Consider the following 26,451-nt stretch of genomic DNA (forward strand, 5'->3'; position numbering starts at 1 on the left):
AGAGATCTGTTAGGAGATACAAAGGAGTGAAGTGTGTCTTAAAGGTAGGAACAGGGAGGAAGAATTTCACTTAAGAGTAAAGTGGCCAAACAGAAAAAATGGAAGCTGTCTCTCTGCACATGCTGGAAGAACATCTAAGATTTGAATGGCATTGGTTAAAGCATCATGTGTGTCGGGCTGAGCCAGGATACAATAGATGTAAGGCTGCTGCAGTCCTGGCTGTTCTATGTGATATGAGTATTTGTTGTAGGACTATATTGGGTTAAGTACTAGGGTGAGCACTATATGACGGGAGGGTGATAAATCAAGAAGAAGGAAGACCGAAAAAAAGCAATGACTGGGAGCAGGGAACCTCCTAGTCAAACCTCAGGGCGGTTAAGAGGCAACGCCTGAACTGTTAACAGGGAAAATGCTGTATTCGGGCTATGGCCATGTTACAGAGCTCATTTTGCCAGTGCTGGGAATCAAGACATATGTAAACATTTTTAAAGGGCTCAAGTGGTCTGGAGGTCAGGCAATTGCCAGGAAGGTGTTTGCAGAAACACATATGTGATCTAAAGACATCAATGGCTTTAGACTTACTTTTAAAAAAGAAAGGTGTATAGATTAAATAGACCCCTGGTTACTTTAAAACCTTTTTTTTGCCTCTTTCTAGGTAAGTGTAGGGGCATAACTAGCATCATAAGCCTCTCTGAAACACAGTTAAGTATCTGAAGAAATGCCTTTTGAGCCTGAGGGACGTTGCTTGCGGTACCAGATACAGGGATTTGAGCTTCATTGCTTGGGAGTTTCTTCCAAAACTAACAACGTGGTACTCTCTCTCCTAGCTCTTCTCTTAGGAAGCGCAACCAGCTCCTCGCATCACGGAGGCCCAGCATGAATGTTAACTGTGCTGGTGGGACAGACTGGTCAAGAAATCTGGAGTCCAGTTGCTCTGTGGAAAACCTAACTGTAACAGTCCATGAGTCAGAAGAAAGTAACGTGGCGCTCGGAGGTCACGGCCCTGCTGCGGTTCCCAGGACTGAGGGTAAGGATAATGTCTTTACCTTATAGTAATCTTTAAGGGAGATATTTTTTTTTTTTGAGGGGTGTTACGTTTTGGAAAAATTCCAGTATCCCAAGGCAGTTTGCACTGGGGAGTATGTACCCTGCCTTTGCCAGGCTGGTCTAAAGGACAACGGTCCACAGCAGAGTTTAGGGTCTTGCTGTCTTGGCAAGATCATCACATGGGTATGCCCTGGCTGGCCGACTTTCAGCTCCTCCTGAGGTTGTCCCTGAACAGATTAATTGGAAGGAGCTGGACAGTCCTGATGAGCTGTGTGCCCACCATGGACCGGACATCAAGCACTGCTGGCTTAAACCACCTCTAGTGTGGCATGTGCTTCTGCTCCAGCTTTCCTGTGAGAGTCGTTGTCAGTGCTAGGAATCTGTGTCTGTATTTCTGGCCTTGTTTAATTCCTGTGCTCCTGCTCTGTACGCACTGAATCCATCTTGCTTTCACAAGGAGTATTAAGCATCATGGTTCATTGGGAAATTATTTATCCAAAATCCAACTGCTGGCTGAATTTGAAAATGCAGTCTAGTTTTACGTCATATAACATTACCCTGACAGTTATGTGTATTGACCTCCTTTGTTATGGTATGGCTCAATTTTCTAATTACAGTAGGAAGTGTTACTATGAAGTGATGTTTTTCAATAAATTATATCTTACCCTTGCAATATTTGTTTTTCTCTCTCAGGTTTAGATTCTGAATGCCGACACACTGCTTGTCCAGTAAGTCCCCAGATCAGTAGCATGTTGTCTGCCCCTGAAGACACGCACAACTGTCATTTCCAAGATGGAACTAAGAGACAGTCAGAATATTTTAATACCCAGGAACGCCATGGATGCTGCGCTTTGTCTTCAAGCAGCAATTCACAAACAGCGGCTCCAGAGAAAGTGACGCTTGTGGTAGATGGCACTCGCTTTGCAGTGAATCCACAGATTTTCACTGCTCACCCGGATACTATGCTGGGAAGGTGGGTGGTTTCCACTATTTTCAAGATACCTCAAGGGAGTCAAATGTTTGCTAAAATGGAACAAACCCCTAATGTTTGTTTTGCGATCTCATCTGTACACACAAGCGAAGCAAGGTTGACCTCATTCAGAACTTGGCTGTGAGTGAGGCTTTGAAGACACGACCAGGTGTAGAGAGAGTTGGTAGTTCTCTAGATAACATTCTCCCTTCGGTCCGCTTCCTTCAAACAATGTGTGCTTTTAGCTAGACATGGTCTCCTTTTGCCTTCTCTCCAAGCGTTTGCCGTGTTGGTAAGTAGTACATCTGTTCACAGCTGATAACCTCCTTTCCAGAATGGGGAAAATGATAATGCTCCATCGCCGTGCTGCTGTTATCTTTTGATACTCTCCCAAAAGAGAAGTTACTCAGCTCCCTGTAACGTGGCTTAAAGGTTGGAGCCTATTGATGCAACAAGAAGCACTCATTTTCTGTATTGCCAGCACTTTCACCCATCTCTGACCAAAGGGAGACAGGTTCTGTGGGGTTACTGACCCTTGCACGGGTCATTGTGTAAAACGAGGGATCAAAAGGCACGCGGTGGTTATCTTGCACAGCGTCAGTGAAAGGGCTTTATTGCCAGGGTATTTTCTGACCCAGGGTTGAATGATCTGTTCCTCTGAGCTGTGGCTTGTTCCATACAATACAGTAGCTGTAGCAACAGACAGAGTCCAGCTCTATAGGAGGACTTAGCTGAGACAGCTCTTGTACTTATTTACTGTGTAAAAGATTGGAGTATAGGTTTCAAGTTACTGTATGTATGTGTCACTGCTGGTTTTGTTTAACCTCAGTGCACCTATTGGTCTCTAGAATGAATGCATTTAAATGTACTTGTGCACTTACGTAGATTTTTATCTGTTCAGAATGTTTGGACCAGGAAGAGAATATAATTTCACCAGGCCAAATGAAAAGGGAGAATATGAAATCGCAGAAGGAATTAGCTCAGCTGTGTTCCGGACTGTGCTGGTAAGGAGGTTTTTGCAGATTGAAAAAAATCAACCAATCTGTTTGTCACATGTGCGAAACTGAGCCATCTCCCAGGCAGCTGCACACCCTCTGGGACATATTCTTTTATTACTGTTTTGCATTGTGATTTTAAAAAAAAAAATTATAGAAGACTTTGGTATGCATCAACATTTCAAATATTTGCTCATGTTGCCTTTTACCTTTCTCGTGTCGTGCTGTTGTAGTTCCTGAGCTGTGTCCTGACCTAGTGGTTGCATAGAAATGCATATTGCATATGAGATGTTATGAAACCCTATGCCATGGGAAAAGTTTTAACTGGAGCTCACCGTTTATCAGACCCAAGAGGATCTGCAGAGAGACATAGATTCTCGGACAAGCAGGGCTGCTTTTACTGTTCACAGAGCTATCTATAGCCTCTGTGACTCTCAAATGTTGGTTAACAAAACAAAGAACTGATTAAAAATGATCACAGTCCAAGATATTCTTAATTTTTCTCTCCAAAACCTGTCCTTTTATTTGCAGGATTATTACAAAACCGGAATCATTAACTGCCCTGATGGGATTTCCATCCCAGACCTTCGAGACACATGTGATTACCTCTGCATAAACTTTGATTTCAACACAATCAAATGTCAAGATTTAAGTAAGTATGGAGAGAAAGCAGCTATTAGGAGATCATCTGCGTGGTGTTGAGCACTCGATCCTGATTCAGTGCAGTTCTTAATCCTGTGGTTTAGTTTAAGCATGAAGGTATGGACTCCACTAGGACTCATGTATGCATTGCATTTAAACAGCTTCCTTTTTTGCTGCATCAGTCCAAAGTGAAGTGATTGAATCCTGCAGAACACAGACACCTTGCTCAAAAAAGCAAACTGAAATCATAAAAATTCTAGCCTCCTCTTGTAACAGAGGCTGAGAAGAAGAGCTTGCTCTTACAGCCAAACAAAATGAAGGCTAAAAGCAGGGTTATAACTCCTATCTAAAATGTACCAGAGAATCGTGAATAATTTAAGCTAAAGGATGATGGGCAGAGCAGGAACCAAAGATACCGAAGTTGGAAAGTAGCAGAGAGCTCCTAGTCATGAAGGGATCTGATAGGGAGCAGCTTTTTGGTGGGTATGCTGGCAAAAAAGAGCTTTTAACATAGGCAAATCTGTGAAAGGCACTATACTAAAATGGAGTATCTGGTATCATAGCACAGGCTGTGGGTGGAATTTCCTACCCTGTCCTCTGATGAGTGATCATAGAGAAGGCAGAAAATGTGCTTTCAAGGACAGAGGTTGTTGCTGGAAATTCAAGTTAAGTCTCATAATGAATTAATTATTCAGTCTGTCACTGTTTCACTGTATTTATTGGACCTTGTTTTTTTTTAATGGTAATGTAATGGTTCTACAGTATAATTTGCATCCCATTTGAAATGCAGTCTCATACATCTGATTTTGCCAATTCTGGAGCTGAAGGCTGTTGATGCATCTGAGCATATGTTTAGGAGTTTGTCTAAAGAAGAACGCGGGCTGTGCTCTTGCATGTATCTGGAAAGTGTAGAGCTGGGACATATTTTCATACTGTGTAAAAAAGCTCATCATATGATTTATGTCTCATTAGGTGCTCTGTTACATGAGCTCTCCAATGATGGTGCTCACAAGCAGTTTGATAGCTACCTGGAGGAGCTAATTCTGCCTATAATGGTGGATAGCGCAAGGAAAGGGGAACGTGAATGCCATATTGTCGTGCTGACAGATGAAGACACCGTGGACTGGGATGAAGATCATCCACCTCCAATGGGAGAGGAGTACTCGCAAAGTAAGGGCTCTACACTGGGGCTCCTGGCTCTGTGTTCAGCGCACACCCAGACATCTGGCCATAAGGAGAGGACCCGTTGCCCAAACAGCAGTCTTCCTCCAGGAAGAGATGCTGGCACGTGGAGTCCTGTTTTGTACGTTCCTTCTGAACCGGCTGCTGCTAGAGGCAGGATACCTGCCTAGTTAGAGCTTTGGCATGACCACCTGCATTGGTAATGACAGCACTCACTGCATCCTTTTCCTTTTGTTTGCCACCTTCCCCTCAGCCTTTTCCTGGCTCCCTAGTGAGTGAATACTCTGCTTTACACACCCATCACCACCCATTCTATGCAGACTGTAGTGTCTATCCCTACCCTCCCACCAAGGAAGTGTAGCTAATCCCAGTGATGGGAACAGGCACCTGAAGTAGTTCTTGGAGACCAGACCTGGTTTTTGGCACCCCCACGGCCGAGCATGTCAAAAACGGGGGGAAGGTCCCTCCTTGTAAATTCTAATGACCGTTTTGATTTCTCAAGTCCTTTACAGTTCCAAGCTGTACAGATTCTTCAAGTACATCGAGAACCGTGATGTTGCAAAAGCTGTATTAAAGGAACGGGGCCTGAAAAATATTCGCATTGGCATTGAAGGTAAAGTATTTCTTCAACAAAGGAAATTCTAAAACAGGTGACTCCATAGTCAGTAAAGCCTGGTTCCACTGGACTCTAGGCATTTCCTGTTTTGCTCTGTGTTTTACTCGGCATTTATTTTCATGAAACTAGTAGAAGCTGGGCATCTTCCTTCACCTCTATCACGTTACACTGAAATTGGTCAGGAGGCTTAAAAGTTAAGGGAAAAATGAGATACGTAGCATGTACCAGTAAGCGTTGTCTCTTTAGGACCAAGCAGACGGGAAAGGGGAGTCACGCTTCTGCCTGCTGATCCAAGCATTCCCTTAGGGAGCTTAGAGAACATGCTCTGTCCTGGGAGACTGTCTTATTTTTATAGTAGCTATGTTTGCTCACAGAATGGCTAACGCTGTGCAGCCATGGATCGTATGACTACACACAATGCTGCGCTGTCTTTTCAGGGGAAAAGAAAGCGGTCTTTTGCAAGCCAAGAATGTAGAATGTGAGCATTTGTCTACTAAGTGCCCCCTGCCCCAATAATCACTCCTGCCTGGCTGTTCTTCTGGGATCCTGTTGTCCCTTTGTGCAAGTCAGAGGTGTGTAGTGCAACTGACTGTCTTGTCTGTGTTTTCAGGATATCCCACCTGTAAAGAGAAGGTGAAGAGGAGGCCTGGTGGCCGGTCCGAAGTGATATACAACTATGTTCAACGGCCATTCATCCAGATGTCATGGGAAAAGGAAGAAGGCAAAAGCCGTCACGTTGATTTCCAGTGTGTTCGGAGCAAATCCCTAACAAACCTAGTCACTGTGGGTGATGACGTTTCAGAGGACCATGAGGTGATAATGCATCACCCCCCACAAGTAGATGAACTCGACAGGCTAAACGCACCATTCTCCCAAATGGCTGTTAACGATCTACCAGATTAGTCGTGGCTCAGGGTGGATAGTCCTGCTTGACGTGGGAACGTCTCAGCATAGTTTCATCCCAGGTGATGGAACACAGACTCCTGCAAGGTGCTTTATCCTCGTTCATGCTCTTACCACATTGTCGTATTTCAAGCATGTTAATAAAGAGCCACACTCCATAGTCTAATTGTGCAATCAAAAGCAACGTCTCCTCAGACAAAAAGAAATTATGCTGTTTGTTTCTACTACAAAGGCTTCCAGATTGGTGGGTGCTGAATATTTTACCTAAACTTCTAAAAAGAGCAGAAGTATTTAGAAATGTCGTTTGACATGAGAGAGGAAATTCTGGGCCTGTCAAGACAAAGCTTTCCTTTACCGTTAGGCACTTAGCTTTGCTTTTGTGATAATCAGTTACAAAGGAGCGAACATCAAGGCAGGACAGATGATACTCTTTCATCAACCAGCAGAAATGTAGCACAGTTGTGACAGCAAAATACTGAGTGTGGAGGAATGACAGCAAAAATACCGAGTGTGGAGGAATCTGTTTACACTGCCACCTGGCTTTGCATCCAGCATGTTGTACTGCTGTTCTAGGGACGGGTGAACTAGTTTAATAGGAAGCATATGCCTGTTCACAGGAATTTCCCATATATATTTCTCCATAAGATGGAATCACTGTTTTTAGGGACGTTGTCTGTTAAGTTCAGTAAAACAAGTAGATCACGCTGAAGGAAATGTCCAAAAATAAGAGACTGTTTTGTAGTTATATACTACAATATATATACTATATATAAATAGTATAAATATATAGTATAAATATATAACTATATATTTATACTATATATAAAATATCAACTGTAGTTGATATTTTACCAACAAAGTAAATCTGTTTAGTAGCCTAATAGATGTAAGAAGCTTTCTAGAGGTGACTGTGCATGCTGAAGACTTTGTCTCCTCCATCCCCCTGCTAAGACAAAAAAAGCCAGTGGAGGAGCTCCCAGTACAGACAGTTTAATACCTGAGTAAAATCCTTGGTCTCATCAACCTTAGGCAGTCAAAATTTCTGTAGACTCTCCAAGGAGCACTCTACTGTTGCAGCTTTAAAAGGCCAGCTATTTTCTTCCCAGTTCGGAACTGACTGAACCATTTTGCTGTCAGGCCGGTAAGAAATACCAATAGTAAACCAGCCTTCAGCAGAGAAAAATACACGTACCTGGGAACAACTCTCCTTTGCTGCTCTGAATACATTATCCTAGTCTGTGGTTAAGGCTCTGTTCATTTTGGATTCAGGGCCAACAAAGCTGTGACTGTAAGTATAGACACACTCCAAGCTGGTTTAGCTCGGTTAGTTATATTAGAGCCTAGCTGGTCCTGTTCCTGCAGTATGGAGTTCCCTGTAGGCTTGCTTAACCCCCTGATTAGCGCGCCGCTAGTTCAGTGGTGCCACAACGGAGCCGCGCGTCCACCGGAACGGGCCTGCCTTACAAAGCCATCATTTCTGATGGCTGTGTAGAGGTTTTAGGTACCCAAAGCAGAGTGACTTTACACTGAAACATGGTGCTGGTGCAAAGAAAAGCTGGAACCCATTCAAAAACAGAGAGAGAGGGAGAGAGCTCCCTCGCAAAGTTGTTAAGTTCAGGTCAGTTCTGCTCTTGCAATTGACTGCTGTTGAAACCTGTACCACTGACGCATTGAATTACCTGGTCGTACTTCAAAGTAGAAGTAGGTATCGGTCTGTGCCCCTAGAAGGTTTAATCCTTTGTTGTCAGGGTTGCATCGTCAAGCAAATTTTTGTTATTCTCTATCTGTCTGCAAAGCGTATGGTAGACTTAGCATTGAAGATTGCTGTTACTGTTTGCTGCTAAGGATGTTTTTTTCAGTGTTAGTAACATGACAATATCGAGCACAAATTTTCCTAAAGGTTTATGAGTGTCGTTTTAGTTACGAGTAACAAAATCTCTGCCAAGGCAGATACACCTGCTGATATATTTAGTTCCGGTTTGTATGGATACAGGTTCCATTCTTTGCAGTGTTTCTGTTCTTACCTTCTTTCCTGAGTGCAGCAAATAGATTTCTTCTTTTTATAAGTGCCTATGGGAAGATTTCCAAAAGCGCTTCAGGACCTCCTGAGCGTCCCAGGGGTTCAGATGCCCGGGTCCACCTGGCTACTTTTGAAAAATCCTCCCTACGCGTCATTGGATCAGTATAGAGAAGTGTCCTTCAGAATCCGCACAGAGATGGCGTGCAATCACTTTCCATTATTGCTCTAGGTGAATTTCTATTTTTGTAGTAGAGAAAGGAAGACATATGGACCATTAACCTTCCGGCTAAGGGCCAGACCAAACCCATTACTTGCCTTGGTAACGAGCCGTTCCCAAAAGTCAAGCAAAGGCAGTGGTGAGACTGTCCCCCCAGCAATGATGGAGCTTGTCCCCAGGCCCTATGGATTATTTTTTTTTTGGTGTGTATTTATTTTTACAGCAGTGCAAACTTCAAGTGAACATGTATTAGTATTGACCAGCTGACTTGGAATTGGAGTTTACACGCGTTCTGCTCTAAGGACTTGTACATGCATGTCGTTGAGCGCTACCCTGCAGGACGCCGAGCATCTGACATCGACAGCAGCTTGCGGGATCTGGCAGCTAAGTACCGTATTCAGCCAAAACAAGCCCCCCCAGCGTCTGTCCCTGAGCCGAGTGTCAGCTAGGCCTCTTGAAGGATTCAGCCGGTTTGTTAGAAATAGTGGCCCCAGGCACTTAGCTGCAGCAGGCCATTGCCTGAGGTTTAAAGACTGTCGATGCCTTGTAGGAACTTGTTGGTACTCTGCGTAATCAATTTGGACCTTCAGCGTGGGATGGAGGTATCCAGCTTCTGTGATTTCCATGCAGTTTTTATCACTCCAAAAAGCCACTGTACTTAATTGGCTTTCCCAAGCAATTAAAGATTAATTTTGGATTTATTTTTTTTTTAGTAGCTTGAGTTCCTTTGGAACACTAAATCAAGTTGAAAAAGTGTGCATTTGCTTTTCCTCCTCTCTTGGTCACATACTGTTCATGTACAAGGTCAAGTTTTGTCTTACTCTGGATATACTGAAGTGTTACCTGTGGTGTGTATGAACTACAGATGTACGGTTTCTTTTCTGTATTAAAGTATAAATTATATGCAGCTTGTTTGGCTCTTTTAAAAACTGTTTTAAATGTGGAGTAGACGAATGGGCAGGGGATAGATTGCTAGAAGGTTTTGTTTCCCTACTTCATAAAGGAAGCGTGGCTTGGGACCCCCCAGTCCTAGAAGTAATCTCGTGTCAGACAGAGCCTGGTTGATTTGGCAAGGACCTTGTGCGGCAGCTGCACAGAAGCGCCGCTACCACTTGTGCTGGGAGGACCTCAGAGTTTACCAGCTCGCTGCAGTGATGTTCTAAAAGCAGCACATAGCACAGGTATGAGGTAACACCACGTAACCCACAAAACATGCGGCATCTGTAAGAGGCCCGAGTGCTAGTTTGGGTTAGTATGCTGCGAAAGATGCTCTCTGCTTCTACCACTTCTGTCTTTGGAAAAAAACAGCTTTGGAGCAAGCTTTTATTTCCATCTTCAGCGTTCGATGTATTTCAAGGGTTTTCTTGATGAAGCTTGAGAAAGGCATTAGAGTTTGAACAAGGTGGAATTTAGTGGAATTACTGAAGTGATAACAGGAACTTGTACTCACAGGTGGAGCTGTTGCGAATGTGAAGCGAAATAAGAACTGCAAGTTGATTTTGGCATGTTACAAACTGGTAGAAAAAGAAAAAATGAAGGGTCGTAGCTTTGCTTCCAATGCTTATTATCCCCTTTAAAAATAGAAAGGGGAAAAGATTAAAAAGAGCTTGCCCTGAAGTTGGTAAACTGAAGTGACATTTACACAATGCAGACATCTAGGCATGAATAAGGCCAGGGTCATCCACCCCTGCCAGGAGGCCAGGCGCGTTCTGCCAGAAAGGTTTAATTCTTCTGAAGACCAGCACTGTCTCACCTTCAATAGGGTGCTCATTTCTTCATGCCTGCTCTGCATCTTTTGGAAATGTGGTCTTCAGCCCGTGAGTTACCACTGCGTTCTCATACCCAAGCAGTCGATTCTAAAGTTAGTTTGAAGTCTGAAAAAAAAACCAACCTGAGAGATTCCAGTTTGTAAAAACAAAACATGCTAGCAAAATTGTGTTTACTAAGAGGTTTTATTTACACAACACAATGCAAAGATCGCTCCATAAAAAGTTGGCTCCCCCAGCAACACACAACACACCTGCCAAATTTTACAGTGCAATTTAGTAACAGCTTTTAAATATTTACAGAACACTTTTTCAACTTACAAGTTAAGGCAGAGTCAGGGCAAACACTTAGTGCAGTTTTGTGCTAGGCATGATACAGAGATGAACTGGCAACGTAACTCATGTTCAGATCCACTGGAAATTCAGATTGGAATTACTCCTAGAAGTCCAGCAACTCCTTGCAGCTTAAAAAAAAGAGCTAAAAGGTACATACCACCTCAATACACAAGCCAGCAGCTAAGAAAAGTGTTTGGCTAACATGGGAGATGGAACAGGCATACAAAACTCAATCTGTTAGTAGTGAAGTATGGATCCTGGAAAGACGACACTGTATTTTTTTTTCCCCTAGTGTTGGTGAACAACTGTAACAGGAGGCAGGCTCACGATGAACTGTGATACGAAACCTACTGCTGGAAAGGTGTGTCCAAGAGGCCTATAGTCAGACATCCAACTTCTTCTGAAAGACAACAGGAATGAGGTACCCAACTGCTCCTTGTGCCTTTGAAAAACTTCACCTTTAACTCGAGAAGTGAACAGTCTGAGGTTTCAGAACGCTTTGAAACACATGCACTAAAAATGCACAACACATATTATTATATAGGGGTGGTTTTTTCCACAGCAAGTTATCACAACGGACACTTGTATAGCTTCTTCATCTTTGGTATTTATAAATAAAAATGCCAGTCCCTTTTAGTAAAGGGCTAATAATGCAGCTACTCAAAATCATTTAGTCCTAATCCACAGCAGCTTTAAAGAATTTTGATATTTTTTTTTTTTATTTTAAGGCAGTAACTAAGCTGTTAGGAATTTTTAAAAAATGTTTTGATATTAATACCTCGTAGTTTTCCAATGGTTTATAAGGCAACATTTTCAAATGGCTAGAAGAAACTGCAGGATAAGGAGATAGAGCAATTTGAGAAGTTGGCATCCGTCCTTCATAAAAAAGGGAGCAGAAGGTGATATTACTGACTAGGTGGTAAAAAGCCTGGCCCTATAGATGGTTACTTCAGTTAGCCCTTAGTCATCTGAGTAAGCCCTACTGACTGCAGTGATCCTGGTACTTCTAATTAAGGCTATTTTTGCATTTCAGCTTTGTAGGATCCAACTGGTATCTGAACTGCTTATGGCAATTCATTGAACTCCTAGGACACATGCAAAAAGCACAAGGGGTGGTTAGGGAGAGGATGCTAACGAATTATCACCCAGTTTTAGCTACATACGGGTCAATTCCGCAATCAGTCCTTTACGATGGCACTCGGTTCAAAAGACATCTAGGTTAAAATTCCCTAAAAGCACCTATTAAAAAAAAGTTTCACTACAAACTCATTTTCTTTCATTTCCTAATCTAGAAACTTAGGACTAAATATAACCGAAAGCCTTCCTTTTACTTTGAAACACTGCTCTAGCTTTGTTTCTAAACAGCTTTTTTTTTTTTGTCTGTGCTATGTAGCTAGTGTTCAGCACCAATAAAAGTTTGCAAGAATCCAAGACAGTTCAAATTGATACATGCTTTTAGGAACCTCATTACATTTATTATTTTAAAAACCTAATTGCAAATTAAAGACTCATACCAGGCAGGCCCAAAGGTCAATGCCACCCGCCCCTGGAAGCGCAGAGTTAACTACAAAACGGGTGCAAAGTGGAGCTCGTGAGTATAAAAAGGAATTACCAAAAGCTCAACTGAGGCAGAATCCTCCCTCCCAAAATGCAGTCATGTTCTGAGAGATGCTTAGGCAAGGAAAGGCACTTTGGGGCTCTCCTGGAGAGCATCCTGATCATAACTGAATGTACTTTTATAAATTATATTAGGCAATAATCAAAGAGTGGACACGGTGGGTTCCACTGCCCCAAAAGTGACCTCGTGAGGCACCGTCTCTTTGGAAGACTACAGGGGCAGATGGTTCAGCCACGACAGCAAGAGGAGCTCTGTAAGGAAAAGCCAGGGAGGCCTCTGGCATCAAGATTCACGGAAGAATCTGATACTGTTCTGCTCAAAACCAAGAGCAAAAAAAGGCCACAAAAGATGGTTTCGTCTTTAAACCGATGAACATGCAGCAGATCTTTAAAGTGGCCAAAAGATGGCAGCAGCAGGAACGGGAAGCCTCACAGCTGACCCACTGTACACAAGATGCCCACCAATGATCAGGTTAAATGGATTTCCCTCCCTCTCTGCTCCAATTCCAGATCCACCTGTGTTACCAGCTGTAGTTTTGATTATCTGCATTGTTTATAGATCCATCCTTTCACACAGTAACTGAAAACTGTTGGTGCTGGAGGAAGTGGCCTGTTTCTCCTATGACCGTCTAGAAAAGAAAAAGCGTTGCACAGGTTTTTAATTTGGAAAAAAATATTAAATGGCTTGAGGGTCACTGTCTTAGTACCAGAAGTAAAGTGCACCGCAACTGGAGGCCACTGCAACAGAGTTGAGAAATGCTATTCAAGAGGCTTCCAAGTAGCATTATAAAAAATAGCACTACAAACTAAGGTTAAGGCAATACAAGTTGTGTCCTTCTACTAGATAGGTTACTGGAGAGTTGTCTATCTCAAGCTTTAATTATTGCTTTGTTTCCTCTGTACTGAAGTCCTTAGCCACTGGGAAAACAGTGCTGGCAGAATTGGCAGATTCAGTTTGTCACTTAATGCAGGACTGGCAAAACAGCCCATATAAACATCACGCGCTTTGCAACGTCAAAGTGAAGGCTTGCTCTCCTCTCCCGATGGACTGTACAATCTGGCAAAGAATTTAAAAAGAAAAACTCTTGCTCCTGAAGCAGCAAAACGTGCTTGCAGCAGAGATGTTGCAAACATTTTGTGGAATTTTTCAATGGCGCAGAAAGAAAAAATCCTTAGTAACAACCAGGGTGTGTAACAAAACAGGGTCCTGAAGTCCTCTCTAAGAGTTGATAGCCCTCAAGTTTTCTTTAAAAAAAGAAAAAGTTCTTTTATGGGTATAAACCCAAAGTACAGGAACAGAATTCCACAGCTCAGAAGTTGTCCCGGGTAAAGATTTATTACTTTCCTGCTTTCATATAGGATGGTATTGCTCCTCGGGCTGTCAGACCTTCAAAACGCTTGTAGGTATAATTGATAAAAACCCAGTCTTTGTTCTTGTAGTCAGTCTCTGGATGATTGCTTGTTGCCACTGATAAGAGAAAAATAAAATTACCCTTTGAAGACTGCAAAGTTTATTTTCATACAAAACACTGGATGTGGAAGAGGGGAGAATGCTGCTAAAGAAATAAGTATCGTAAATCTAGGCATTCCGTTTCATTCTTCAACTCCAGGGAGCAAATGCATGAACATGCTCTGACACGTAAATACAAGGATCCTTCAGAGATCTACACCAAAACTGATCGTCCCCTTCTGTCCCACCCTCTCCCTACCCCCTATACTAAGGGTCAGACGCGGTAGCAAGAATTAGCCAACACCAAGAGGTACTCGCAGGGTTGGGCTCACGGGTCCCGCTGAGATTTGAACTTGCTGGGAGCTCTGCTGCCTCTTAGAGACGCCCTTCCTCAAGCGGCTCCCTCATCATTCACAAGTCTGCATTCCATCTCCTGAAACCCAAATTACAGCTTGCACACCCCTGCACCACAAGACTACCAAGCTAACGATTTGAGCATGATAAAAAACTAGCATCTAGTAAGAGCCTTTCTCTGATTAACAGGAAAGTTACATTGTTCTACTGGAGAAGAGGAAGGATTGTTTACATGCAGAATCAAAGCATTTACCTGTTGGTTTAAGGATATCAGATTCTGGAAATTCATCAAAGTTTGAGGTATCATCGATGCTTTTAATTTCTATTGAAATTGCAGCAGGTCTCTCTCTGCCAAGAAGAGCAGTTTCAGCATTAGGATTTCAAAGGCAGAAGAAAGCAGGATCCAGCCGCTTTCCATTTCTTAACAGAATCAAAGACTGAAGGTACCCAGACCTTAGCAAGCTTCAGATAAGGAACAAAATACTCTCACCCCCACCTGGAGATAATAAATGCCAGTCAAGCTGCTCACTTCTGTTGAACAGGACTAGCTTTAAACAGTCCACAGAGAAGAGCAGCTTGCTTTTCTGCAACGCATCTTACCTGATATGCTCCCAATCAACCCCTTCAAAGAATGGGTTACTCTTTATTTCCTCCACACCAGATGCACCAATTCTGTGCTCCCACTCACAGCAAAATCTGGGATGGAAGGAAGAATGAAAATGAAGGAGGAATGAAAACGAAAGCATTCCATCCAGAAATGGAACGGCTTTCCAAACTGGTACTACTACGGTTCCTTAACAAATAAATGGAGAAGGTCAAGAACTCCCACTGCAAAACCAACACACAAAGTTACGCTTAGGAATGTCATGTCAAATGCTACAATTAAGATGTGGTATTCCTTCACAACAGGATAATGTGCCCTTTCTATTTCAGGACCAGTGTAGAGCAGGAGAACATATAAAGCCTGAAAAGCTAGACATTTATATTTCTGTCCTGAAAATAGATAAGCGATTGAAAATATAAATGAAAGAGCAAGAGTCAGCACGCACTGGAGTATGTTTGTATGCTCCAGGGCGTACAATGTCAAACCCATTGCCATTGTAAGAAGCTAGCTCTGGCAAAACGATTAAGTTGCTTCCACGAGAAGCTCACAGACAAAATAAAGAGCAGAAACGTTCAGATTTTGCCAGACTAGCAGCACTTACATGGGAGCATCTTTTTAGTATAGTTCAGTCAGTCAGGGCTCCACTAGATGACCTCCGAGAGACAAATGTATTTGACAAGGGAGTTCAGCATTTGATGCATGTGCATAACGGAGTATGTAGCTGTCACAAGCATCAGGTTTTTTTTCATGTGAAACAACCTATGAGAGGCACGTAGTACAGTTTGCAAGACAAAAAAATTACTACTATATTAACTGGCAAACCATTTGGGTGGCACCTTAAAATAAGATCCTTTGCTTTATCAGATATTGGAACTTCTGGAGGAAACGTGAGAGTCTCTTTCCAATTCATTACTTTCTTGTATGTCTCTTGAGGAGTCTCAGAACAGAACGGTGGATAACCTGGAAAGAAAGAGAATACAATCGCGTATAAAGCAAAAATAGTTCCTGTAGTTACTGAAGTCTACAGTGCACCAGAACAAACCTCGCAAACCACGCAAGGAGTGGATGCTTTGAGAACCTGACCCCAAGCACATGAATACAGCTGATGTCCTACACCACAATTCCTGCTTAAAACCTGTGCGCTGCCTGTTTCTTACCAATCAGCATCTCGTACATGATGACCCCAAGTGACCACCAGTCGCAAAGTTTGTTGTAGCCGGTCTGCATGAAAACTTCAGGGGCAATGTAATCCGGAGTACCCACAGTAGAAAAAGCCTGGAACAAATACCAGCAGTTATGCATCTTTAGAGAAAACTGCCTGATATGGAAGTGAGAACTTATGCAACAACGGTTATTTTGAGGAAGACACCAGATTGTCTCCAAGATCCTTTAGCAAAGTTGTTTAAAGCCTTTATTTCAGAATATGTAGAGACAAAATCAACATGTTCACGTGAAAGAGTCTTAAAATACCGTCGGGGAAATGGGGAAAGGTACCACTGTCTATATAGACACCCTGGAATGGGTCATTAGCCCTTTGTTATCTTGAAAGTGGCAAGAACAGTTAGTTTTAGCTGGGAGGCATCAGACATCAATGTAAATAATTATGGCAGTGCCATCTCAGGCACATATGGCACCAGCTGTTCAGCAGATGGATGAAGGACAAACTAGAGTCATTCCTCTTTTTAAGAGAAAAAGCATGAATCTTTTTATTTCAGCATTGTTCAGAACCCCGAAATGGATTAATGCCTGTCACTTAAATACGCGTGCCATTGGAACGCAACAGCTCGGCAGAGAACATTTCCAAGCAGGTGAAACGTACTTACCAACTGCCGCCTGTTTCTCTTCCAAGTCTCTGCTTTCCTTTTGGAATTCATGTTCTGGAAAGCTAAAGGAGATTGGAATATATGCGACTGCATCCTACTGGTCACCCAACATACATTTTTATCCCGAAACCATTACACTAAAAATCTCCTTTACGACATCAGAAAAGGTAGCCAGGGCCTGGACAGCCAGCCCGTTTTGTATTAGCTGTCCTGGGAAGAGGTCACAGTCCCCAGGTGCTCGTCACTGGCCCCTGCGGCCAAAATTTACCACCACAGTGAAGCTGGAGCTATTTGTGGAGGCACACCTTAATTCACCTCGCTGAAGATAAGCCACATCAGCAGAGATCATAGAATCATAGAATGATTAAGGTTGGAAGAGACCTCCAAGATCATTGAGTCCAACCGTCTAGTTAACGGTTGGATGAACTAGTTAACCTGCCTCAGCCTTGCCTTGCTCAGTTTACCTGGCGCAATCTAAGGGGTGCCTGCGACGGCAGATCAGAGTGGTCAGCAGCCTCTAGCAGGCAGCGGCAGCTGACACTTAAGAACAAAGCAAGGGATGTAACCTCTTCCACCGGTACAGATGGTTGCAAAGAGCACATCTGTCAATACCCTAAACCTATCGGCAACTTCCAAACCTCTGTAATATTGATAACATTTCATAAAGCCTTTCATTAGCGATCCATGCTTTCAGTCTCTTTTTAACTCCATGATCAAAGTTATTCCCCTTGAGAAAATTACTGAATATTCAAAGAGACTGTGTGCTCACTTATTAATTTAAGTAACACGTGAGATACAGCTAGCATCTACCAAGTCACACTGAGTTTTCATTCGAGGTTTATTACACAGGCAAAGAAAGGCTACAGAAGAGTCTATTTCAAAGACAAACTTCTAGAAACGAAGATGTTTATGTACAATGAAGTAACTATTTTTATAAGTAAGGTCTACAGAAAATCAAAGTTACACCTCACGATGCAGCGTTGAATATTCAACCCCCCTCTGCAGCCTTCTAACCTCAGATTGAAATGAGTTGTATCAGGCACCGACAGCAAGCACACAGATACCCTTCTGAAGCCAAAGAACTTACTGAAGTCACTAGGAAGACTATGGTTCAAGTTTCTATAAAATTCTGTTCTGTGGGCTTTCTTTAGTCCAGTACACAGACCAAAATCTGAGAGTTTTACGTGGCCCTAGAAACAAACAAACAAACAAAAAAATCCAACAAAAACAAAATACAAAACCAGTATGAGACATTATCATAGCAAATAAAGTTTTCTACTTCTTCCCTTCCCTTTATTTTGTATAATAAATAGATGCACTCTTTTTGCATTCCTTGTTTTAGCCTAAGACTGGATGTGTACACAGAATGAAGCTATTGATACTTTCATCACTACTACACAGAGAAAGCCCAGGAGCTATTTACTTCAAGAAACCTCTGCTCCTGCAAGCTCCGGACCGCTTCAGAGTGAAAGGAAACATCTCCAGAGGGAGCTGTAGTCCCTGGATTGTGCGTTGACCCCAAGAGATAAGGAGAAACACCTTAAATTAACGGATTGGATCTGTCCTAGCGCATAACATGCGACCACACTGACTATGCGCAATTTTTAGATGTATATCTAAAATATACATACTTTTCAAAGTTCTAAATTTATCTACATCTAGATGTAGACATACTGAATTACATCAGTAATTCCAACAGTGCATTATTAGCTGGCTAGTGGTAAAGTATAATTATTTACTGTTAGCAAACTTTTTCCAAACAAGCTAAATTTTAAGCAAACTTGTAGGGAGCGGTAGGAGGCAGTGCCACAACCAAGCTTTCTGCACACTGCCTCCAATAACCATCTAGAAGCAGTCGGGTAGCCTGGCCAGCCTTCAGAAATACATCCCGATTCCGAGGGAGATAATATCTCAAGTTTGCAGTCTCGCGAATGGAACAGCTCCATCCATCACATTTGATATGATCGTCTACCCGACAGTTGGCAAACGTGAGCGTCACAGATGCGAGACCCAAAGGAAACATCTTCGACTAAGCGGGGAGAACTGAAACTGTGTGTTTTAAATTGCAGCTGAAATAACCAAAAATAGCTGAAACAACTGTCAGAAGAGAGCTCATAAGTGAGGTATGAATACAGCTGGAGGTGGAGGAGAGGTCTGTCTTGGCTTGGGTTTTTTTCCCCCAGCAATATGGCAGATGCCCTCAAAAGCTAGGAGGAACAGGGCTAAGAAAGAAGCGCCGTCTTCTTTCACAACTGTCAACACTAGTTCAGGTCAATATTAAAAGTTACAAGACCTATTTACTGCTACCCAGCCAGTGGTTAGTACATACCTTGCTATCCAGAAGAAGGTTGTCTGGTTTTATGTCTCGATGGATAAAACCCAGCTGATGAATAGAATCAATGGCTAGCACGGTCTCAGCTATATAGAACTGTGTCTCTTCTTCTGTTAGAGTGTCCTTTTTCATCAACAGCGTCATCATATCACCTAGAAGCCACCCCACAAACAGCAAAGGTAAATACAAACACACAAACTCCACTCTCGCTAATTCTGAAGACATTTGCAAAGAAAAGAATTAAGCTATTTAAAACCTCAGGAAATCTAAATTGATTTCATGTAAAGTGACAGAGTTCCCCAGCACCTCTGTGACAAACTCTTGTATTTCCCCTTGTATCACTGTATGTGGAAAGACTTGTACTGTAGTTGCATTAAATTTACTGAGACAGCTAAATAGCATGATGATGAAATAGCAGTACAGAAACATCCCTTAAGAGTCAGCTACAAACTGCCACTCTTCACTACACGTCTGTCCTGGTTTCGGCAGGGATAGAGTTAATTTTCCTCCTAGTAGCCGGTACAGGGCTGTGTGTTGGGTTTAGGAGGAGAACAATGTTGCTAACACACCCATGGTTTAGTTGGTGCTGAGCAGTGCTTGCACTAGGCAGGGACTGTTCAGCTTCCCGTGCTCTACCGACTGAGCAGGCTGGGGGTGCACAAGGAGCTGGGAGGGGGCACAGCCAGGACGGCTGACCCCAACCGGCCAGAGGGACGTTCCATACCGCGGGACGTCACGCCCAGTACAGAAACTGGGGAGAGCTGGCCGGGGGGGCCGCTGCTCGGGGACTGGCTGGGCATCGGTCGGCGGGTGGTGAGCAACTGCACTGTGCATCACTCACTCACTTTGTATATTCTTTTATCATCATCATTATTATTTTCCCTTCCTTTTCTGTCCTGTTTTTATCTCAACCCACGAATTTTACTTTTTTTTTTCCCCCCAATTCTCTCCCCCGTCCCACTGGTGCAGGGGGGAGTGCGGCTGTGTGGTGTTTAGCTGCCTGCCAGGTTAAACCACAACAACATCAGAATTTAAATAGATACTTTCAGCTACAGAGCTGTTACAAAAACCAGATTGCATTTGTGCAGTGTCATCTCAGAAAGCATTCTTGTGGTTTCATCAGTCACATATATCACAGGCTTTCAGTATGACTTTCTTCTTAAGTGAATTACAGCAGCGTTATCATTCGAGGACAAACATCATCATCCTCTGAAAAAAGGACCTTAAAAGCTACTCTTGCTGCAAGCCAGCTAAAAGGAAAAGGTTAGCAAATCAAAAGCTGGTTATGGTACGGATCTATAGATAGCCAGCGCTCAGCGAGGATAAGAACTAGCAGAACATTAAGGCCAAGTTTCAAACGTCTGTAGCCAGAAGACCCAAGCAGACAACCTCGAGCCTGACCCAAAGACCTCAGCACCCCAACTCCTAAAAGCAGTTTACAACGACTTGTTCCCTCACAAAGTCATGTCCGGTACAAACCCCACTGTAAGGTAACCGCATACACTCGCGTCCCAGACTACATTCGTAATTAAGAAGTTAAAAATCCACAAAACAAGAGGAAAGCAGTCTTTTGATTTCAGGTTGTTACCTCCAGGCAGGAACTCCATGATAAGGTAGAGGTTTAGCTTGTCCTGAAAGCTATAGAACATTTTCACGACCCACAAACTGTCTGCCTCCACTAGAATGTCCCGCTCCGCACGAATATGGCCAACCTGGAGATACACACGCATTTGATTAATTACAAGTCTATGTTTTATTACCTGCATTTATTTCACAGACGAGTATTATATTATATATCAAACTTCTGCATGAGGGCAGAAACACCATCAAAACTTCAAGTTTCACCCCTCAGTATTTTCAAATAGTTTCACCCCTCAATATGTTCAAAATCAAATCCAAAAGTCACGCTTCTGACAGCAAAAAGGTGAGAAGCTTTCATTAAACTGCTGTATTTTCCCAAAATGTTTCTTTTTTCCCCCCAATCTGATAAATCCCGTTGAACGCCAACTCCATTTTACTCCTCAGCACGAAGATCTGAAAGAGCCTTTTATATTCAAAAGTTTCCACTGGGAAGTTTATGGGGACTTTTGCCTTTGGACGTTTACACTCGAGTAACATTTATACTTACTGTGTGACTGCTGCTGCCATACCTAGCGACACATGCAGGAAGGCAAGAGAGCACTAACCTCATTCTTTTAAGCAAAAACTCAAGCTAGATAAATTTAAACCACCCTCCTGAACAACAAGGTTCCGTACAGAAAGATAACCCACTTTTATGGTTTTATTCTTTCAATTCTTACGGCATTTGGGTCCCCTTCAAATCAGAACTGTGCAAGTGATACGGGACACTATGAAAAGACTTATCTTAAAACCACTTAGATAACAGACCACTCCAAAACACAATTTCTTACCATGGGAAGATTCAGGAGGAGGCACAAATGGTTGATTATAAAAAACAGCTTAATCCTATGCACTAAAATATCTCAATTTTTTACAAAAATATCTAGTAATTAGAGCTCTGAAAATCTAGCTCTTCTCGAAACAGTTAGCATGCCCTTCAGATACGGCTTCAGCCTATTCCCACAGATTTAGAGCACAGCACTAATTCAGCAGCGGTGCAGAAGGCTCGTGCGTGAACACGCTGCTGCTCGCTTTTTAAACAAGCGCTTTCCGAAATGGAAACCAGTTCCCGATTTTATGAGCGCGCGCACACAGTGCTTCCCAGCTTCATCCCAGGGCTGGACAAGAAATGATTGTCTCAGGGCACTGTATTTCCAGGAGTTAAACACCACTACTGTATGCCTCTCGGTCAGAATTCCGGCAGTCACATCACTTGGATATTTATGTCTGATTGCACAAATCAGAAGTACAGAAGAATCAGTAAAACACCGATCTTGTCAATCATTTGCACATGTACGTGCAACATACATCATCATAAAACGAGGAGGAGGAACATAAATCAGACACACAGAACCGTCCTTCTCTTTCATTGGAGAAAGACAGACCTGGTCCTTAGAAAAATGCTCTGCTTCCCCACGTTTTCAAGTAGAAAGTGAGTTCAGTCCTACCTTGCTTCGTGAGGAAGGAGTGTAACAACGGCACCTGCCATTAAGACTAAGCAAGGCGTCGGAGGGTGTTTGAAACACTGTTCTGAGCATTCAGTTACATACGATAGCCTGTACCTGCTACTGGAACCCTACATATAATCCTCAAACTTTTGCATCGTTACAAGGAACGTTCAAAAAAAAGAAGAGACTTGAAAGAGCCCGCTAGAAGACAGCTCCTTATGAATTCGTGCAAGATTTTTCTGACCTATTTCCTCAATAAAAAAAATGAGGAAAAAACCCCACACACACATCATTTTTTAGCTAGTAAACCTAGACCACAGATACCTGTCACTCCTCTCTACACACCACAATTACCTCCCCAAGTCATCTAAACCACGGACGGTAGCATTGCTACTCAAGGTCGCTATTCACCTGCTCTTTTTCAAGCATATCGGCTTTACGTAGTATTTTCATTGCATAAACATGCCCCGTATCTTTCTTCTGGACAAGTCGCACCTAGGAAGTATGCAAAAATGTGAGTCACATACCGCATTATCACTACAACTCTTGACAAATTTGGGTATCAAGCCCTTGGCTTCCATTTAATGAAATCATATCAGCTTATAAAAACAAAAAGTATTACATGTTTGCCATTACTGTGCACTAAGTTCGGTTAATTCCAAGGGATGAAATCATTTTAACAGAGGTGACACACTGAGCAATCGCACACCTAAAGCAGAAGGTCCAAAGCCGCTCTCGCTGAAGGCGGCCACCAGAAGAGACTACTGCGAGCGGCCCCCCAGCTCTCCCTCCTCCGTAAGGCCAGCCCCGGGAGGTCAGAATTAAAGCACGCTGCCAAACTTGCATTTAGCTCGCTCACCGAGTCCTTTTCAACAGCGTTCATGTTCCTTTAAACGTTTTTAATATGTTTTAAATGTTTTAATAGGCACATGATGTTTTTAAACCAGCATTTATTAGGCATAAAGAGAGATGCGCGTGACTATTAAGCTAAAAATCAATCTGCGGTTGTTACATTTATCTTTCACTTGTATAAACTGTGCAAGTCTTTAACAAATACCAGTGCCATTTAAAAATACGTTTAGTCATCTTTTCTGGACTTGCCTCTCCAAATGCTCCTCTGCCTATTACTTTTAAAGACTCAAAGTCTTCCAAGCCAAGCCTTGTTCTCTTTAGGCGAAGAAACTCCGTTTCCTTTTGCGCGTGTGCTGACCTCCTGATTCTTTTCTAGAGTTTAGGGAGAATAAAAAAACAAACCACAAAAACCCACAGTGAGAATCCTGCAGGTGGGCTCCATAGAGATCACAGCAATTCCAAGGAGAGATCCCAGACCTCCATTTATAAAAGAAAATCACTCATATCTAACCATTAAGATAATTTTCCCATATTTTTTACCTCTTCATCTTTTAAGCCTTCTTCTTCCATCATTTGTTCTAGCTTCTTTTGTCTGTAGCAGAGACAAATTAGAAAAATAAAGGTTGAATCATTAACGTTGTTTCTTACTCAGACGCACGTATCCAACGCCTCTGGTCTCTGCTTGCTGTGAAAGGCGGATGTGATGCCAGCAAGTAACACGTGTAAATGATCCATAGGGGAGACTCAGACCTGAGATTAATTGTGAAGAATCTCGTATTACAGCTTTGTACTACATTCTAGCCTTGTCCTCTCCAATTTTGACAATCTAAACCTGCCTTGAGTTTCACACCTTATTCAAGCGTATGTTTTCGCTGTATACGAATGTAGGTTGAGGAGGTCTGGGTTCAATTCTTGTCTCTCTCTTCGACAGCCGGGCAAGTCACTTAAGGCCAGAGCCGTAATAAATATTTAAACACCAAAGCCTCACTTATTCCAGGGAGACTTGGCTATTTAAACACGTCTGTGGATCCGCACCGTAATTTCTCTGCATCTCAAACTCATCATGTGCAAAATGAGAAAAGGTACTTTATTATTTCCTAATAGCCGAGATACTCAAAATATTTGGGAAGAGGAAACATGTCTGTGCACATTCTCCCCCTTGAAGAATCAGAAATATTTACGGCCTTAGTACAAAATGGTCATTTGGGAGAAAAGAAAAAAAAAGGAAGCAAGACTTCAGAGGGGGGAACGGCTTCAGGGGACATTTGTAACGATGACCCTCCGGGAACTTTTTCCCAACACCGACCATATTAGTAGCTGGCTGAACTGGGATGGGTGTTTGGGGTTTTTTTTTTTCCTCTCTCCATGTGTGTTTTTATTGGTGTAACATTACAAATGTACTAAAAAATTCCTTCTCTTTATGCAAGTCATTCTTCGCAAGATCCTCTTCCGGTCTCCTGTGCCACTACGCAGCTGCTGCGACGTGATAATATTTTGGGTTATCGCTTCCACAATCGGGCACATTTAAATCGCTTTGCCCTTATTTAAGTACCCAGCGAGCCCCGTCCGGTCACCCCATTTCACGCTCAGAACAGCGACTCCAGTAGCCGAAGACGGCTGCTGCGACACGCAGAATTAAATAGCTCAGCATGACCGGGCGATGCTGAAATTCCTCCAAACACCCTTAATGGGTCCTGTCTGCACTTCAGCGTACGTTTTGTCAACGCCATTTGAACTCCAAATGGCACATCCGCAGACACATCTATTGTTAAAAAAACACGTTAACTTGTGAAGGCCGGTATGTTTGTTCAAAGTCTTGATCCTAAACAGAAAAAAACCCTGTCATCGAGGTTTTGGGAGTAGACAATAGCGCTCATAATAAAAAGCAAGAGCTACACAAAGAGAAAGAAAGGAATTAAATCAGTGATATTTTCTGTTTGGATTAGACTTCAATCTCTCATTACTAATTTGAAGCCTTGAAGAAAACACGTATGCAAGCTGGTATTTATTTCTGAATTGCTTCCTCATTTCTGCAGTTACTGCAGTTAGCAGGCATTCCCCGTGGACCTAGTTAGGTTTTGGGGCAGCGAGTCTGCAAGCGAACGAACACTGAACCTTTTTGAGAATTCTGATTATAGACCACAGGGCAAGTCGGGAGAACATCAAAGTCCCCGTGCTACAACTTGAGGATATTCAGCAAATCAGAGGGTTCCAGCCAAAGGAAAGTAGAAGTAATACTTCTCAGTTAAATCGCTTGTTATATTTTGACCGATATATTTAAAGAGATGCCATAGGTTCAGGTAACTCACAGAGAAGTTAGCATTAAGTGACAGTCCTCACAGCAATCCCTCACTGTCTTTGAAAAGATTAGCTTCCTTTATCAGCCGACTCGATCACACATTATAATCCAAACTGAAACTGATGCTCTAGAATGAGCTTTAAATATTACAACCAGGGACGTACAATGGGACGAGGCAACAGAACAGACACAGGCAGGATAAACATTTGTAAACGTTGGCTTTCCACTTCAGAACTGTACTTGAATCATCCCAAGTGCATCCCAAAGTTAGTTTCTACTTTGTCGCATAATCAAATATCTGGCTCTTTAGAAACTGGGTAACAGTCATCTCACTTCTGCATTTGCAAGCACGTTTCAACTGGTTGCAGAAGGAACTCAAAAAGCTCCAGCCTGAACTACCGTGGGATTCAGAAACCCACCAGTCGCCTCTGGATGCTCATGCCAAGCCCCAGCCAGGTCCCCATCTCAGGGGTTCAGGCACTCGCTCAGCAAAGACGGTCTATTTTTGCTTTGGCTCCAGAAAACTGAACGCGGTTAATATGTATTTTTGGCTCTTACCCAGTTTGGAAAGGAAGCAAGAAAGGTTTTTTACCTCATCTCTCGTTCTTCGTGCTGGGCGATGAGGTTGCTGTAGAAGTTTTCTAACGTCACCTTTGTCATCGTAACTCGCTCCTTGGTGTGATTACTCATGGACGAGCACGGTGTTGGGCCTGTCATCGCCATGGCTATCCGGGAAGAAAAAGGGAGGAAACCTTTAGCATTATAAATGGCAAATAACCTTCAAACACGAGCTGCAATCAATTAAGTGGCGCCGAATCGCAGAGTTACGATTTTAAGGACAAACGCTAACAGCCCAGTTGTCTAAACTAAGACTAAGTAGGGAAAAGTCTTACAAAATAAAAGGTGCAAGTCAAACTTCCTGTTTTGAACATTTTTGATCTGAAAATAAGGGGGAAGGAAACTTAAGAAACACGGTGCCTCAAAAACCACAATTTCAGGCAGTGCTGCAAATGTTTATTTCTCCCAATATATTCTATCTTTAACGAGTGTTAAAAATTCCGAAATATCACAGTGAAACATCTAATCCAGAAGTCCCTCTTCCTATGACCCTTGCAGAAATAACTCCATCGGTCGCCTGCTGTCTCTTCTGCTGTGAAATTTATCAAAATCCTGAAAGCCAACCCAATAACGGAGCAACCGAGGAAGGAGAAAAAAGCAATTTAGTTGCTTTTAAGCACTACGGGAGCTTTTACTAGATGCTTTCACACAGAAATCTGGCAAATTCCAGAGGACCACTGCCTTGGAACAAGTTATAGTTAAAAAAAAAAAACAAAAAAAACCCCACCCTAGTGTAAGTA

The 26,451-nt window shown here is 42.7% G+C and overlaps 2 protein-coding genes across 5 annotated transcripts in view; one reads left to right on the forward strand and one right to left on the reverse strand.

Moving 5' to 3' along the window:
• KCTD20 (potassium channel tetramerization domain containing 20) overlaps window positions 1-6,747 on the forward strand; it is a 23,431-nt gene extending 16,684 nt beyond the window's left edge. For all 4 annotated transcript variants that reach the window (XM_009334739.1, XM_009334740.1, XM_009334738.1 and 1 more), the window contains exons 2-8: window positions 828-1,027; window positions 1,741-2,020; window positions 2,919-3,021; window positions 3,544-3,664; window positions 4,627-4,824; window positions 5,339-5,449; window positions 6,063-6,747. In XM_009334739.1, coding sequence (XP_009333014.1) covers window positions 877-1,027; window positions 1,741-2,020; window positions 2,919-3,021; window positions 3,544-3,664; window positions 4,627-4,824; window positions 5,339-5,449; window positions 6,063-6,355 — 1,257 coding nt within the window. In that variant the 5' untranslated portion in view covers window positions 828-876 and the 3' untranslated portion in view covers window positions 6,356-6,747. The remainder of the gene's footprint in view (window positions 1-827; window positions 1,028-1,740; window positions 2,021-2,918; window positions 3,022-3,543; window positions 3,665-4,626; window positions 4,825-5,338; window positions 5,450-6,062) is intronic.
• A 3,782-nt stretch (window positions 6,748-10,529) lies between these two features.
• On the reverse strand, window positions 10,530-26,451 carry STK38 (serine/threonine kinase 38). Its single transcript, XM_009334741.1, has 13 exons — window positions 25,686-26,451; window positions 23,335-23,386; window positions 23,044-23,166; window positions 22,354-22,437; window positions 20,463-20,586; window positions 18,872-19,026; window positions 17,630-17,732; window positions 16,543-16,604; window positions 15,877-15,994; window positions 15,556-15,679; window positions 14,716-14,811; window positions 14,369-14,463; window positions 10,530-13,779 (listed from the first exon to the last, which is right to left on the reverse strand). The coding sequence occupies exons 1-13, from the start codon at window positions 25,814-25,816 to the stop codon at window positions 13,649-13,651; spliced, it is 1,398 nt and encodes a 465-aa protein (XP_009333016.1). The 5' UTR covers window positions 25,817-26,451; the 3' UTR covers window positions 10,530-13,648.

This window comes from Pygoscelis adeliae, unplaced genomic scaffold (assembly GCF_000699105.1).
Source record: "Pygoscelis adeliae isolate BGI_AS28 unplaced genomic scaffold, ASM69910v1 Scaffold482, whole genome shotgun sequence".
Classification (NCBI taxonomy): Eukaryota; Metazoa; Chordata; class Aves; order Sphenisciformes; family Spheniscidae; genus Pygoscelis; species Pygoscelis adeliae.

Coding starts and splice junctions, on each gene's coding strand:
- STK38 (XM_009334741.1), bottom strand. CDS start 25,816: ATGGCGATGACAGGCCCAACACCGTGCTCGTCCATGAGTAATCACACC. Junction 23,387..25,685: donor CACGAAGAACGAGAGATGAG/GTAAAAAACCTT, acceptor TCTCTGCTACAG/ACAAAAGAAGCTAGAACAAA. Junction 15,995..16,542: donor AGAGAAACAGGCGGCAGTTG/GTAAGTACGTTT, acceptor TATTTGTTCCAG/GCTTTTTCTACTGTGGGTAC.